Source organism: Agrilus planipennis, unplaced genomic scaffold (genome assembly GCF_000699045.2).
Source record: "Agrilus planipennis isolate EAB-ADULT unplaced genomic scaffold, Apla_2.0 scaffold49, whole genome shotgun sequence".
In the NCBI taxonomy this organism is placed as follows: Eukaryota; Metazoa; Arthropoda; class Insecta; order Coleoptera; family Buprestidae; genus Agrilus; species Agrilus planipennis.
Genome location: NW_020438913.1, coordinates 1,565,476 through 1,583,543, shown reverse-complemented (window position 1 = coordinate 1,583,543; position 18,068 = coordinate 1,565,476). Strand labels below are relative to the sequence as shown.

General features: G+C 34.6%; 1 protein-coding gene and 1 non-coding gene across 2 annotated transcripts in view; one reads left to right on the top strand and one right to left on the bottom strand.

Annotated features, from left to right (window-relative positions):
* Window positions 1-8,167, top strand: part of LOC108733442 — a 32,733-nt gene extending 24,566 nt beyond the window's left edge. The window contains exon 2 of the mRNA XM_018464617.1: window positions 5,962-8,167. Within this exon, the coding sequence (XP_018320119.1) occupies window positions 5,962-7,422 (1,461 nt within the window). The 3' untranslated portion in view covers window positions 7,423-8,167. The remainder of the gene's footprint in view (window positions 1-5,961) is intronic.
* A 1,385-nt stretch (window positions 8,168-9,552) lies between these two features.
* Window positions 9,553-9,646, bottom strand: Trnay-gua. The gene is made up of 2 exons: window positions 9,610-9,646; window positions 9,553-9,588 (listed from the first exon to the last, which is right to left on the bottom strand). It is a non-coding gene; the product is annotated as a tRNA-Tyr (tRNA).
* Window positions 9,647-18,068: the final 8,422 nt, after the last annotated feature.

The following is an 18,068-nucleotide window of genomic DNA, read 5'->3' as shown; positions in this document are numbered from 1 at the left end:
TTTTTTTTTTTTTTTTTTTTTTTTTTTTTTTTTTTTTTTTTTTTTTTTTTTTTTTTTTTTTTTTTTTTTTTTTTTTTTTTTTTTTTTTTTTTAATTTAATGCAAGAACTGTAGATTTAGATACATATGTGATTATATTCTATTCTAAGTAACAATAATAAGGAATCGCTTTTTCGTAGACCGAAAACTAAATGGTCACCGAATTAATGGTACCACGTAATTGATTTTGTAAGGTCATTCAAGTTTTTTTAATGGATAATTCATTTCCGATTATCAGGCAATTGTGAAGTAGAACAGAACAAATTTCGTACAAATAAGTAGGTACATTTTAGTTATTATTATTGTTATTTCATTCCTTATATACCTATTGAGCTAATAATAATTTCATTAATTGTGAATTTTAGTCGAGAAACTACTGGTACCATTTTTACCAATTTGATAAGATTATGCAGAAACGTTATTTATAAGTCCATGAAGTTTTTTAGGAAATAGTTTTGTTATAACTTACTTATTAAAAATGTTGCCCTTTATGGGATAAGTCCATATTACCTGTTAATTTTTACATGGGATTTCCCTTTTCGGATCGATTCCGATTCTCTCAAGAGCGATCGTCATTTGATTGGTTTCGTAACCTTGATGAAGGTTGTTGAACACCCTACGCATAATCGATTTTACAAAAAAGCAATTGCAATTTGCAATGTTGGTGATCAAGTAAATTTCAGGTTCTGCCGTAATTCCAGTAGACCTTGAATGAGTCTGTCGTACTTACAATTTAATATTCCTTAAGTGCCTGCTAACTAGAGAAAATTGGAACAGTTTGACCAACCAACTTCACCAATTAATTCCAATTAAGTAAGTTACCAACAATGAAAATAAAATCTCTTATAATGTTCGTTTGTTTCGGGTCAACAATCAGTTTTTCAATGTTTTGAAGTTGGCCATCGATAAATAAAACAAATTCCAGTAGTCGTTCGTTTGTTTCCGGCCAACAATTAAATTTCTGGTATACGTACAATGACAGTGTCTAAGTAACGTTAAATAAGACTTAATGTAACGTTTGATCAGAATGTTACCGGTGACAAGCTGTAACAGCACTCAATACACTTATAAAATCAATACTCCTGTATAATATCCGGATAATTACAAAACAATGGAAAAAGACTGAGCTGAGTAGCTAGTAAAGGTCAAAAAAGGGCGTGGTAATAGACAGTCAATCTGTTCCTTTGGCCTGTATCTATGTCTGCGTTAAGATTGTAATATTATAAATAATTTTTTATTGTACTCGCACATATATGCACAGTTATCTATTAGTTACAGTTACTTCCCGATGTGTACTTAGCAACCATTTACCCACGACTTCGCTCCTATTGATGTCCTAAATACCTGTCAAAAATTATCGAAAATATAATAATTTGGTAAATTTGTTCTTCAAGTCCTGACCTGGATCATCAGGATAAAATTAAAATTTCAAATTTTCTAGGCTAAACATACAGTAAATACTGACCTTCTTTATCGAGATGAAAAGAAATTTTTCTATCCCTCTATAACAGTATTTTTTTCGGGATAAAAGGACCTTATGTCCCTTTCTGTACCCACAATAATGTGTGTGCAAAATTTCTTGGTGATGGGTTGAGTGGTTAAAGTGTTAAATGGTAATAAACAAACAAACTCACATTCGCATTTATAGCAATAGTTGAGACGATTAAAATTTTCAAAGTCTTTAATTAATTATCTGTGAGAATGGATGTATCTTCTTTCTTGTTTCCACTTGTTTGACTGTAGTCATTTGCTGCGTTTCGAACAAGCCCTTGTTAAGTTAGGAAATGCTTCACAAGTGAAAAAAGTTAATCGAGAAATAGTAAGCGGTGCAGCGGTTAGAGGCTGCTTAGGTACTCAAAAGATCAGGGTCGGCTTTATAACTACCTGGTTGTCTTTGTTTTCTTAAATTCCTGAGAATGGTGAACTTTCTTGAAAGTCCGATGCTGGCAACATCCTCAAATTCTATTTGTGTGCATCTCTTTCTGTTACACATCAGTTGGTGTAATGTTATTCCTTTTTCTTTTTTAGTGTCCGCTGCAATTCCTACCTGGCATCTCTTTTCTATACAACGTCTGTTGTGATTAAATGTAGGCGTTCTGTCAACAACCGCTCTATTCTAACTAGTAATAAGTTGAAAGAAGAAAATAATACAGTTTTATTGCGAACTATACCGAAATTTTAATATTTTGAGCACTTTTTTAACTACAGAGTTCAGAATGGGTCATTGACCATTCAACGAAAATTGAACAAAAAATATTTGAAGAATAAATCAGAAATTATTGGCCCATTGTATAGATACGTCAAACTTCCATAAATAATATTTTTGTACCGACTTTCAGCGACTTCTTATGAATCTACCAGTCTGCTGCAGCGTCTTAATAATAAAACAGTTGAAAAACGACGCAGCATGCATGCGTCTTCCGACGCCACAGAGAAGATATACGAAAGCGTAATCCTGATTTATAATGGTTTACTTAATAATGTTTTTGTTGTTTTTGATTTGTTGTACCCTGCTACTACAGCAAAGCAACAAATAATTTGACATGCCTTCAGTATGCGTTATGCAACATTTTTCGGAAAACAAACCTGAATGTACACGATAATTAAAATTTAATTTGTTTGCACACAAGAAGGTATAGATACATATATTAATTGATTCTGAAGTTATAATAATAAAGTGTCCTTAACGAATTACCAAGTGAGCGCGTTTGTCTGGGTCTAGGGCACTTGAAGTGTTGCTGTGGTGTATGACGTAGGAATTTGACCTTTAAATTGCTCTAAATATGGATTTCATGATCCACTGGTAGTTTTATTTGCCACCCACAAGACAATTTCAGAGGTGGTTGTACCTGATTTTTTAACACCCACCGTTGGGTTCGTACAGTTTTTCTTTAAAAACTGTCGCATTAGAAAATTTAGAATGCAGATAGTTATAATAGAGCAAGCGCAGGTTTTAGGTGGGTTTCATGAGTCACTCGCGAGTCCATTTCTTTCGCCTCGAATGTGGGAAGTGTGTTGAGAACCGAAAATTACATACTAGGCTACAGTTATTATTTATTATAATTACTTATATCGAAAGCACTTAGTACATACATACGGCCAACAACGAGATCGGCCGGATAAAAAGGTTTACCTTGCACTTTTAGTGGGTGCAATGCATAAAAGATGACGTAAGTGAACACAGATGTAGATGTTGTAGCTGGATAAATTGAAGGCGGTTCGGTGGTGAGTGCAGAGATAATGAAGAATTCGTGATCACCCCGTTTTCAATTTTTTTAACTAACGAACATAAATACACGTAGTTATGTATATTAAATTAATTGCATGACTAATTCGGAATTACCTATATAATGATAATAATACAAACCCACTATAGTAGCTTACAGTTAATGTTAATGTTAACTTTACAGCGGATTTACCTTTGTTAAAATGATTCTAAAAATTTCTTTCTTTCAAATGAGACACAGTAACGCATTAGTGAATTAATTTTTTGAAATAACATTACCCACTACAGATAATAAAAATTGATGTTGCTGTCCGGAAACTCGAGCCTTGTCTACTGTCTACGTCACCTCCTCGTAGTTTTGTGGCAGAATACTGGCGCGTAAAACCATGCCCGTCCGGGTTCGATTCCCGGCGAGGGAGTGACAGTAAAAACAATTTTTTCTCATTAATTTGAGGTTTTTTGTAGTAGACAGGTAATGTTAATTCAGTGATGCATTAAATTAAATCATACAAAAATTGATTCTGTCTCAAGGCACATTAATGTTGAATAGTATAGATATATGAGGAACGAAAAGGGGAAATTTATGGTACGGATCTATCTGCCTGCGGATCTAACCGACCTTTGCCCAATTTGTTTTTTCACACGATCGATGGAATTCTACCAAATTAAGTTGTGAGACGATTGAGTAAAATACATGCATACATACATACATATAAATAAATAATAAATACGTGCATAACTGTATGCACACCCACCTATGGGAAAGCAAGTCATTACCTACAAAACGCGTCAAGGTTTACTTTGATCTTTTGCCTTCTACTGGAGAAAGACGCATGAGCTAATTCGATAAGAAACCATTTAAATTCCTATGGATTATACATCACAGTATAAAAATTAGAGACGATAAATCGACATTTAAATTTTACAGATGTTTCCTACAATTGCAATTACAATTAATAATAATAATGATACAATTAAAGTATACTAAAACGAACTAACTAACCAGTATTACGGTTAAATGGGCGGATGTATAGTTTATGACACATGTCTGAAGTTAGTTACTTAAAATGACAACCTTTGCAGTACTGCCAACGTTTAGTTCTGACAGATATGCTAAGTTTAGGACAACGCGAACGTAGTTTGTTTAGTCTTAGTTGCGTATTTATGTTGGCAGCATTGCAATATTCGTAGTCAACTTCAAGGGAGGCGTCATAAACTACATTTTTACCTCTAAACGTTAAGAGTAACGCGTCTAATCGAAATAAATGATATACTTAAGCTACTACTTTATTTTCTGATGGCAGTTGTCAGAATAAGTGTCAACGTTCAGGCGCCACCACTGATTAATAACAATAAATTATAACTATTTCATGTGTTACAAATACGCGGAAAAGATTTGGAAACAGTTTCAATGTCTGACTCTGCGTTATACTAACGACGTTCTCGAACTGATTCGAATAAAAATCCGATGAGGTCATCTCAGCGAATTTAGTTTAATATTCACCGTAACAAAAAACACATTTTTCATACGGCGAGTCGCCTTTTCAAAAATGTGAAACAATCCTTCAATTTTCACCCGCAACGTTGAGACATTCGTTGCTCTTTGCAATGTTCAAGTTGCATCATCACACCGACATGCGTGAACTTGAACGACGAAAACGCTATTATCTCCTCATAAGAATATCATACATTATACGGTACAGATCTACGTAATAAATTACGTGTCTGCTAACTGGAGCATGAAGTTTGCATGGTACAGACTTGGGTATATGTAGTGGTTGTTGTTATTATTAAATAAATGCATAAATTCTTGAAAATTAATTGAACCCTTTGACGGTGACATACTCGATTCATTCCTCATTCTTTTCCTTTATTTTTGTCCCATGTTCCTTCGTCAATATCGCTTCCATTCTATATTTACAAAAGTCTGTTTCTAACTCCTCATTCTTACTAATCTGTATTTGAAATCGAAGAGTGCTGATTACCTTTTGTTTTATTATTCTCCCTTGTGGCGTTTGTCATTTTGTTTTCCGAGTTTCGCAGAACTCAAGTAAAATCAAGTCTTATAATTTACTGTGCGCGATCCCAGTAGTGCGATCGCGGAATGCACAATATCGGAATAAAAATCTTTCAGGCAACTGCTGCATTCCTGTGCAAGAAAACAAACGACACCATAGTTTTGTTGTTGCTTTCGATGTCGTTGTTGGGTGGTGGCACATAAATAACGTCACCTTTGTACACGACAAGATTACCACTTCTTCTCCAACTCGTGAATCTCTTACCAGAAGTAACATTTAAGCGTTTTGACTGTTGTTGATGAAAGAGTTTTCGATGCATTACAATATTCCGATACGTTTAAACCCTTGGTATTTAAGTTTACAATCTCAACTAATGCTGTTGCCTCATAACTATTAAAAAAAAAAGCATTCGAATCCAAGATGGACGTTGAAACAATTGAGTCAATACGATTGTTGAAGTTGAAAACAAAAGATTAAAACAGTTGAGTAATTACGATTGTTTTATTAACAATTAGCTATCGTTGTTGTGGAATCCCATACTCAGAAAGTTCGATTAGGAATATTTAAGAGATTTCTGGTGTTCGCTTTCGTGAAATTCGGATTTGCGTAGGTTCAAATATACATTCAATTGTTTGGGTTTTGTCAAAATGTGGACTGACTTTTGTTTTTTGTATTTTAGGGCTTGTGCTGCTGTGTAATGGTAACCGTAGGCCTGCCGACTGCTAGGCAGGAGCGCGGTTCATCGAACGACATCGTTTTCGGTGAAGATTTTGTTGCAATCCTCCTCGATTCACCAGCTGAGGAGGATCTCGTCAAAATCAACACCTCATCCGAACCCTCTCAGCGTTACACGAACACAAACAAACGTACGACAGATTATTCTCGACAGACGAGAAGTACTGTACTGACCAACTATTACACATCCACAACATCACCTCACGCGGTGGAAACCACTTCCGAATTGAACCAGTACGGTTCGAGTACACCGGAAGGGGAAAAGGTTGTAGTTTTGGGAGTGAGTGTCTCGACTTCTGTAGGCGATTCTCGAAATCCGGAAATGGACCAGACGGTCTCCCCCAACGCTGGAGACGATAAGGCTGTGATACAAACGGAATACAGACCCAGCATTGTTGCGGAGTCGAGTAAAAGTGACTTTAGTGTGGAAGAAAGTGCACCCGTAACACAAGATCATGATCCCCAAAATCCTGACAGCGCCGATAACGTCGAATATCCTGCTAGAGTCCAATCGGTTCCTAGTCCGCAAGCCCTTCCGCTCATAAACTCAAACTCTAACTTGTATCAAGGACTAGATCGTGACGAAGACAAAGACAATCTTTCCCCGTACCACCATCAGACCCTTATATTCCACGACAATCCCCACGAACCCGAAAAAGCAAAGTCCGTATCCTACACATCCGTTATCCACTCTCTGCCCCAGGGATCATCCCCAAAACAATGGCAAAATCAAGACGAGAACAAGGAAAACGCAGAACATGATCGCCAAGAGAGGCATTACGATGCAAACACTAATTACGGAAACAACTTTTACATAGATGGGACCAACAAAAATGTCCAACTGCCTAGCAAAGAAAACCACAACGACGATGGATCGTTTACGTACACAAACTCTCCCTTAAAAAGCACCCCAAACGAATGGAAGGGGCTTCAGAACCAACAAGACGTTGTCGAAACCTCTACCGCACAATCGACGAAATCCTACGATCAGCCGCAAGATGATCAAAATAAATCGATGGTAACTGATCATCACCGACATCATCAGCAAAGGATTTATGGCGAACCAGAAAAGAATTATGAAGTTGAAGAAAGCGTTAGCGTTTTGACCAACGGAAGAGTACACGGGGTTCAACCGGTTGCATCCCCTAAACCATCCTCAAGTGATAATACTAAAAATGCGTCGACTAAGCAGGGTGACAACAACCAAAAAGTAGGGTATGTCGTAGAGGGTAGAAACTATAGGAAATATAGGGTAGAGGAGAGGACCCCCGATGGGTTCATTGTGGGCGAATATGGGGTTGTAAGTCACAACGATGGTTCACTTCGAGGTGTTCGATACACGGCGGACGGAACCATTAATCCAAGACTAATCTATGACGCTTTGATGAAATTCTTATCGTTATAATCTTCATGAATAAATTGCATATTTCTTCGGTTGTGAAGAACTTGCCATTTTTGTCAGTTTTTTTTGTATTGATGATTGAAAAATATATGTGCATGCCGTAGGGTGTCCCAAAATTCACACTTGAAGTAATTTTGAGAAAAAATAGTATATCATGGTAAATGTCAAAATTCGTAGAGAGAATCTGGAATTGTCCAGAATTAATGCTCCTGGATTCTCAGCAACACTCTGACCAATTGCTTCAATGTTTTGTACTGATGAACGACTTTTTGAAGGGCTGTCAGAGATCAGTAATAATTGATCCAGTCTCTCCCAATTTTTAAATCAATCTTGATTACCATATTATTATTTTTTTGCACAAATTCCTCGAAGTTTGCGACACCCTTTAAATCGTATATTAATCTTGTGATAAAAACGACTGAAGTTAACTTTTGCCACAGCAAAATAATTAATTATTCACTAATTAATTACTATTGCTGTCATCTAATGTATTATATCTACATTTCGACATGCGTCACAGTTTCAGGGTGGTATTATCGATAAAATGTCTCAATAAGCAATTAACTAATATGAATTTGGCTTATTTTGATATTTTTTGGGGGTAAACAGGTGACAATAAGCTAACAAGATAATGGAGGGTATTAAATTTTGACCGAAACGTTGAATCAAAAGTTTTCTACGTTTTGGTCGAAAGGCCTCATTTTTATTAACTGGTTTTACTTTGCATTTTTCTTCAACAAAAAAAAAATACATAAATTTCGATGTTTTCCCTATTATGTATACTTAAATAGTTAATTCAATTATTATCCATTAATAATAATAATAATTAACACAAGTGTGTTTAAGTAAGTGGTCGAATTGTATGTAAATGGGGTACTATCAATTTTTTGGACTGATTTGTACTCTACGTTATTAGGCGCCATAAGTTAGTAAATTATCTAGTTTAATTATATTATTGTTCCCAAGAATTTTTTTTTTTTAGTAATTTCAGTTTAAGTTGTCCGTGTCTATCTATCTTATACGGTAGTAAGTAAGTAAAGATTTTATATCTTGAACTTAGTCATTAGTTAAGTGATTTATTGATTGATTGTATATAATTATAATTGCTCATTTTTCAACTTTATTTGTATCTGCTAATAAATGATAAGAAAAATATCTAATGTAAAATAAACTATTATCCAATAAATTCTTTAGTTATTCTTTTATACATTTAAGGAAATTCGATTTATTAATTAACTAATTTATTTTTTAAGAAAACAATACATTAAAATTTCAGACCTGAGAAATGGATAGCTAATTGGTTTCGTGATGACATTAAATTGCCGGTCTTCACTAATTTGCTGAAGATTATAAAATAGTCTTTTTTGGTTAATTAACCCCGCTGACAATCGGTTTATGGATATCCTTTTTGTGATGCCTATTAATTTGGAGAACATTTATTCACTTTTTTGTGTGGTGTTCAACTGTTTTTCATCATTTTGTTTATATTTTGTTTTTGATTCGCTTTTGTCATGCTGTTTGATTGTTAGTCATTTTTTTTCGTACTGTTTTTGCAAAAACTATTGAACTGCAGTTTATTTTAATATTCGTTATTCAAACATTACTTGTCAGTTACATGTTACATACGTGTGTACGTAGTTGTTTTGATAAATAAGTTTTTGTCCAGATTAAAAAACTTAATTATCCGCTACTGTTACATATGAGATATGATACGTATATATGAGAAAATAATTAGTGTACCTACGTGTTGTTAATTAGTATATAAAGAGACTATAGATGTGGAATAGCGGCATTGAGAATAATTTTCGTGCCAGTTCGATCAAGTACCCGACCTTGCAAGGTTCTTTCACATTCTAAAAACGTTTTCCTTTTATTATTACGTAACAATGTAACACTTTCATTTTCCATTTTTTTTTTACTTTGGCATTATTTAGTTAGAACACAACTGGTTATAGTGCAAAAAGCAGTAGCAGTATTTTTTAGCTAATAACAGCTTTAGAATGGATTCCGAAACAAACGTTTTGATGATTTCGTTTCAAATGTTTTTAGTTACTACAATACAAACGAACACACACACGCACACAGGACAATCACAACTGTTGATAATTGTTTTATGAATTAGAAAAAAAAAGTTCCTTCGGGCCGGATTTGAACCAGCGACCTATGGATGTCTACATCATTCGGTTTCCTCTACAGTCCACCGCTCTACCAACTGAGCTACCGAAGGCGATGTCAATTGCACAGCCGAACACGAATTTGATTAGAATATGTTTACAAAAGTTTTTTTCTTATCGTTATATCATATTTTAACAATATGTTACTTGAAAAAGAAAATTTACGGCATCATTACAGCGAAAATATCTATCAGTTAAGTTTCTATCTAATAATTTTTCTTTGAGGAAAAATAGATTGACCGTTTTTTCAAAAAAGATTTTTCCAATTTGGAAAAACCTCCATTACTCTTAAAAAATGAGTGAATTCTTTCCATTACTCATAAAAAAGTAGTAGTCAATTGTAGATACTTTCATTGGTCACAACTCTGATGAAAACATTTTATCCAGTTCAACTTTGAACACTCTGTAGGTACATGATACATTTAATACTACCGCCATCTTGACTTATACTATGCCTTTTAATTTCGCATCTTTCTTTATTGTAGGCATATACAGTCATGTCAGTCTCCAACATCCTGTCTTTTTAAAGACCAAGTCTGTTCAGTTCTTATACGTGTAAGAAGATACCGACGTATCGTCTTACAGCAAAACTACAATCCTCCATTGTAAACTCCTTGTTGGCCTTTTGAGTTTGTTGTATTATTATGTCGACCATGAGCAAAAACCCATGTGACGGTTATAATAATACATAAATACATTCATGTTCATTTTCTCAGTCATTTATTGTAAACCTTTCTTTTTTTCGTTAATCGTTATTAAAGTACCTGTAATGATTGTGAGAACTTTTGGGATTATAAAGAAAATCGGTGGCTAAAATGGATGAGTAACTGGAATTATTGAATTACCAAATATAGTAGTTACGCATAATACTTGAGTTACCATGGTTATTGGAGTTAAAACAGTTGAACAATTACAACTGTTCCAGTTAAAACACCAAACTAACTTCAATTATTGTTGTTGAAGATTGAAACAGTTGAGGAACCATGATTATTGAAGTTAAAACAGCAGAATAACTTCAGTCAGTGTTGCTGAAGATTGAAACAGTTGAGGAACTACGATCGTTGAAGTCAAAATAAAAAAATAACTTCAATTATTGTTGATGAAGATTGAAACAGTTGAAGAACTACGACTGTTGAAGTTAAAACAGCGGAATAACTTCAGTCAGTGTTGCTGAAGATTGAAACAGTTGAGGAACTACGATCGTTGAAGTCAAAATAGAAAAATAACTTCAATTATTGTTGATGAAGATTGAAACAGTTGAGGAACTACCACTGTTGAAGTTAAAACATCAGAATAACTTCAGTCAGTGTTGTTGAAGATTGAAACAGTTGAGGAACTACGACTGTTGAAATTAAAACAGTAGAATAACTTCAATCAGTGTTGCTGAAGATTGAAACAGTTGAGGAACCACTATCGTTGAAGTCAAAATAGCAAAATAACTTCAGTTATTGTTGCTGAAGATTTAACTAGTTGAGTGAGTACGATAATTAAAGTTAAAACAGCAAAATAGCTTCAGTCAGTGTTGCAGAAGATTAAAACAATTGAGGAACTACGATCGTTGAAGTTGAACTAGCAAAATAACTGCAGTTGTTTCTGAAGATTGAAACAGTTGAAGTTAAAACAGTCAAATAGCTTCAGTTGTTTCTGAATATAGAAACAATTGAGTAAATACGATTGTTGAAGTATCTATTCAATAGACGTTGGAACCAGTTGAATAACTATCATTGTTGAAATCGTCATGTCCACCTGTTGTTTCCTAAAGAAGCCATAAAAACGAAACAAAACCACAGCGATTTCTCATCGCTTTTCGATCTAATCATAAGCACCAAGAAGATTTGGTCTCCAGCTGTGGATATATGTATTTATATACTTAGTGAACCTCAGTACACGCTCTTTTATTATTTAATATAATCGTTTTACCGATGGCGAGGAGATGAATCTTTCTTTTAACATCGTACCTTTGGTTTTTCGATTGAACAATGATGAGGACACTTCACCTTTTGAATGAGAGACGTCTCCATCAGTCAAAGCACCTACCAGCATACCGTATCACGGGGTCCTCAGATGCTACCCCATAATACAGTTCAAACGGAGCAGACTTCTCACGGTATTTTTTAAGAGAAACAAGGCAAAGATAAAGAAGAAAAATTCACGTTCTTATTGAATAAATGTGACATATTCGTATTATAATATTTGCCATAGATATGAACTGGAACCCCCCTGCCCCCACGTGGTAAAAATATTGAAACCGTTTCTGTTAGGTAACCGAAAAATCGTTTCCCAGCGGAAAGGATGTCGTAATGACTGTTAGAAGATCCTTCAGGATCTGGTGCCTCCCCGGATGTAGCTTTAAAAAGCAACTCCGCCCCACAACCTGTAGCTTAAGACGTCGCTGGTACCTATACCATTCAAGTGCTCAACTTCAAGAAGGTACCTTTTGTGTGCCCTTCCTGACCGTTGCTCTTGTTATTAGATCTTGCACCACCTGATTTTTTTCCAGTTTGCTCTATATCTTATTGTTCGCCATTCTCACACTTTAAAACGTTGGCAAATTCAACCACAGCAATCAAACAAATTCTTACGATGTCTTCTTTTGTTTGTCAAACATTCGAATTCGAATAATGTAATAAGTAATTTTGTTTATTTTTTGAGACAAATGAGAACTATTTCACATAATCTAAATCATCATCCAAAAATTAAATGAATGAAATTTTGAAGATTTCCCACCCTTATAGATTTATTTCATTGGAAAAATTTATATAATCTAATAATGCCGCATTTTTTTCTATATAACATAGGTTTATTTTAGAGATACCTTGGACGAATTTTCCCATGCCGCCGTTGTTTCTTTGACGGTTATTCTATATAACTTGTCCACCTGATCTTACCATCTTCATTATATTCTCCTGTTCTTTCAGACTTCACTATATGAACTTCATTATCTGCCATTTGATATCTGTGCCGTTGAAAGAAGCTATTGCAAAAACGTCACGTCCTTTGATAGTAGTGGGTTTAGTTGGTAGTTCATTTCGGGTAGCCAAGCACGAAACACAAAAGACAGCGATTAAATCGAAAGTGACATAATACAAAACACCACAAAGATAAGCGTTTTGTCTACACGAATGATTCTAACTAAAGATTGAATCAAAAACACAGTATGTCAACCAAATCAAAACAACCCGTTTAGACTAGTTCGTTTTCAAGATTCTAACCTTACAAAATTCTGCGTTAATAAAATATGGTGTTTGCTATAGGCTTAAAGGAGGTCCCAATATAAATGGTTTTCACAAAATCTTTTCGGTATTTCTAGAACTGCGTATATATATAGGGGTTTACATTGTAATAGTGACATTCTGACAAATTTGTGGTGTGTTGACACACATTGTGGTCTAAATACCGAGCAAAAAGTCCATTCACAATTTTAAATGGCGCTGTCACCATTACTATTGACGCTATTGTCAATGAACTTCACATTTACGTATTTACCTGATCGAAACCTTCGACGTATATGTGAAATATTTAATATGTACCAAGAAATGGGTTATTATTTTTAATTCGCTAACTTTGTTCTTGTTAAGTCTTCGATAATTAAAAAGGAAAGTTCGAAAAACAAAGCAAAAGTAATATCTACTCATTTGTTTAAAAGAAGAAACAAAGAAGATTAAGGGGAAAAAGAAAACAAAAGTACTATTCATTTGTTTAAAATGGAAAACAAAAGTTTTCTTTTGTTTAAAGTATTGAATCAAAAGAGACAATTTCAACAGTAACAACTTTATTGTCAGTTTTGTAATGTTTTTAAAGAACGATTTCAGATTGCAGTTACCTACATTAGGTAGAAAAGTTATCGAAAGTATAGGATAGGTTTATGCGTTTAGTAAGAAAGTCAGGAAGGGCTGCATTGAAGTAGAACGTCCTGAACGCACCTGGAAGAGATGTGCGCTATTACTTTTCGCTGTTTTTCAAAAGAACTGACCTAACTCTAGTTATCCTTATTAGTCGGTCGGCTGAATCGGTACAATGAAGGAATTGCAAAGGTTGTATGCTCTTAGGGGTTGCTATCTATGCAAGGGATGTTATTTTAGAACGTTTACATGCATATGGCATCATTCGGTACAGGGATGTACAAAGCAAGGATCGGTTTTACTTTGTATTGTAATAACATGAAACAACATTTAATTGTGACATTTTCTAAAAATAATTCTGTAACTAATAAGTTATTAATTGGTAATATTAATATGAACCGTACAAATTTTTCAGTAAATTTAAACTGACGAGTTGGAGAATCAGGGTTTTTGGTCAACCCTGGCCGAAAAGGTAACAAGTTCAGGCATTACAATTTTGTTCATTGTCGACGGATCCAGGTGCCTTTGTGCCTTTGCGACTAAATACCAGATTACTTCAACAAAAACTTCAGCCGTCAACAGATAGAATAGACCTCTGGAACGTTACAAAGACTTTATACAATGTTCTAAAGGCTGATGAAGTCCAAAATGCTCGCCAACCTAATTTTTTTCTAATATATCATTTACAATACACATCACCATTTTTGCTTTAAATAAGTTCAACATTTGAAGAACTTCTTTTTCTTTCTATTTGATCGTAGCAATACTTGAAACAACAAGTTTCTTCAGTAATTGAAACAGTAGAGAGCGCTCCTACATCATTTGTTCCAACTTCAATAACACATGAAACAAAAAAACTTATTTAACAATTGACACAGAGTGAAAAGTGACCCAGCTTTCATTTGTTTCTGCTAAATCTTAGTAACCAATGACGCGACATCTAACGCAGTTGACAGGGGGGCTGCATTGACTAAAAATCATCCCTTCTGCATCTCCACAACTCTGACAGTATATCACGGGGATGAATCTACGTTGTTCTCGACAATTAGCGGTGTATGAATTCAGACATTACTTATCATTTGCACGTAATCTCGAAAGGGAATCATCGAAAAAGTAGAGAGAGACAAAATACTAACGACATTAGGCGGATCAAAGCCTACTTTGCCGGCTGCAAACCGCATCAGACAATGCACTCACTATGATCTCTGCACAAAAGCCAGATTAGCAGATAGCTTTAGGACAATTACGTTCTAGCATTCTTTTCAAAAGAATAATGCAAACAGCTTGTAGATATTTTGTTGGAAAAAAAAAAAGAAAAGGGAAGCCACTGGCAGAAGATACTACATACCTTCGATTGTTTTCAGAAACTACGAATCTTAAAAGTACAAAGGGTTCTCATTACTAAACTTCGTTTGTTTTAATAAAAATAAAAAAAGAAAAGGGAAACCACTGCCAGAAGATACTACAAACCTTTGATTGTTTTCAGGAACTACGAATCTTAAGAGTACAAAGGGTTCTCATTACTAAACTTCGTTTGTTTTAATAAAAATAAAAAAAAAAAAGAAAAAGGAAACCACCGCCAGAAGATACTACATACCTTCGATTGTTTTCAAAAACTACGAATCTTAAGAGTAGAAAGGGTTCTTATTACTGAACTTCGTTTGTTTTAATAAAAAAAAAAAAAAATGAAAATGGTAAATTTGATGTCACCATGTCGAACGTTAATTCACACAGTTGTTATTGACAGTGATTTTGATCCACAAAGGGTCATCATCTGCATGTACCATTACCTACAACCCCCTGGTGGTGCATGTCATCATCGGAAGTGACTGCTTCCGGCATTCCCATGCACCCCCAGTTAGCGCCATCTGACGCAATATCTGCTGGCATCTCTCCCGATGTGATTGCATTAAAATTGAAACTTTGAACCTACAAAAATGTAACATGTGGTACTTTTATGTTCGTGAGATTCACAAAATATTCGACACGTTAGATAGAGAGAGGGTGGTTTTGTTGTGATGTTGACACCGCGTAATACATACCTATAACTAGTGTTCCTGTTTGTAATTAGCAGGATAAATCATCTTTTTGTCGTTGCTACTCGTGGGAAAAGAGGGTTCGATAGGAACGATGACAAACTAAATTAATCATCAGCTCAATTATTATTAATTACTGCTCAAAATGCATACGTACATATAATACATTTCTTTGTTAGTATGTATTAGCAGAGTTTGATTGGAGAAATTCGAAAATATATTTTCTCCTTATTGATCATAGATGTATACTTAACGTAACGCGCTTTTATACCAAAACAAAGGTGTGTTCTTGGTGGAAAAATGCGTAACCGTATCTTGTAATGTACAAATGATTAATCAAAAACTTAATTAAAGCAAATCAAGTCATCAAAACTGAAAACAAAGGAATCGGCAAATATTTTGTACTAGCGACCCGCCCCAGCTTCGCACGGGTGCAATGCTGATACTAAATATATTTTTGTTTTGTTTAGATTATTATCGAAAAGGGGAAATCTTCAAAAGATACCCCCTGAACATACTAAATATACTACAGAATGTCTTTATATACAACATTCACAGGTTTTTTGTCATTAGACAATACAAACCGGCCGGTACCGCCGCAACCGCTATGTCCCTGCGTTTTAAATCTGTAATATCTTCGAAAATATTCATTTAAATTACATGCTGTAAAGGGCCATATTGATCTATATTAAATGCACAATGTATTTAAGGTACTTAATTGGATAAGAATTAATGCTGTATCGCCTACAATCGCTTCGTAAATAAGTCATTATTTCTCATAAAAAGTAAAGGATAAAAATGGTTTTTGTGGGTTATCCCTTAGAGATAGACATATACCATCGCGGACTTTTTTGAAGACCCTTTTAAGATGTACAATATTGTAGTACATTATTTTGATCTATGTCGTAGAGTTCAGCCAGCGTTTGCAATGTAAGCGCAAAAAATGTGTTGATTTACGACATCACATTACAATCCTCTAAAATTATCGGTGTTTCTCTACTACATTATGCATGTATTATACATATAAACCTTCCTCTTGAATCACTCTATCTTTAAAAAAAACCGCAACAAAATCCGTTGCGTAGTTTTAATGATTTAAGCATACATAGGGACAGACAGCGGGAAAGCGACTTTGTTTTATACGATTTAGTGATTCTAACTCTCGCTTATTATTGTAAGGCTTTTTGATTCATTGTTAAATTTGATCTTAATATTTAGTACTAGTTGCTTTATTAGTATTTCAAATTGAACCAACAAAAGTACCTATACCATTCATAAATTCACCAATTTGGGATTTCCGAAGATAATTGAATTATCATATTCTCATTTCATTCATGTTTTCATAATAAAGATTTCAACTTTTAACTTTGTCAATGACATTAAATTTCTAAACAACCGCGGGGGGTTGAATAGAAATAACCCCATTGTTTCATTCCTAGTAAGTAGATTTTATTCTTAGCGACCTTAAGGGCACCGTTAATTAAGTGAAGAAATGACTTTGAAACAGCGGTATACGAGGGTGGATTGATAAGTTTCCGGCCTAACCAAGAGATGACGCCACTAGGCCTACCTTGAGGTGACATTCTATAGTACCATCCTTGGATAGCTTGTAGCNTTTCTTCCAATATACTATATCTATATAATACATCATATATATAAAAAACTTCCAATTCAGTCTCCCCCAAGGCCCTAAAAAAGTTAACCATGCATGAAGTATAGGTTAATATCGCTAAATTATTTTGATACGCGGAATGATCTGTATGATCCCGTACTTTCATAATTCGAGCCACCCTTATTAAAAATATTTTGATATGGTGAGCATGTTGCCCGGGGCTGTGTATGCTCTTCATAAGTGGCGTACAGGGCGCTCACCCTCTGAAATTTGATTTACGTATAATACGAACAGCGCGAAAAATAACGAATATTGGTCGTCTACAACTGCGTGATACAAAGAAAAAACATTAAAAACGTAAATTATTCGCTAAATTAATAAGCAGTAAATGCTAAGGGTAGGATTTTTATTAATGTTGTTGAACAAAATCCGTTTGTGGAGTTGCTAATCAATAAAATATAAAGGTATCGGATTTTTAAAATTATTTTGCTGTTATAAATAAATCAGGTGGCCAAAAAATTAGAAATATTGGATTTCGGATTATTTGATTTTCTTCTGCATCAAAAGAAATTAGTAAATTTGTTGTAGTCAGTTAAATTTCATTTAGTCATTAATTCGTTGCGATTAATCATAAAGGCAAATTTGGTTGATGTGGCACCCCTCCCTTTGATTTAACATAAAAAGGGACGCTCATCGTTTGAGTAGGATGGGCCACGATCGCATTTACCCCAGGGGTACCAGGCCAGCGACCAATAAGGACTCGTCCTGGCCGAGTCAAAAAGGGAGACTACTTCGTCATTCATGCCCTACGCCGACGGATGAAACTTTTTCCGAAAAGTTGAAGCCCTTAATGCTTAAAAGTTTCATTCAAAAGTTTATAATGGCAGACAACCGCGTTCGTTTGTGGTGACGAAATCAACGATCATCGTCATCGCGACTTTTGGTTTTAAGTTTTTTTTTTATTATTATTGGTGCGTTATCAAAA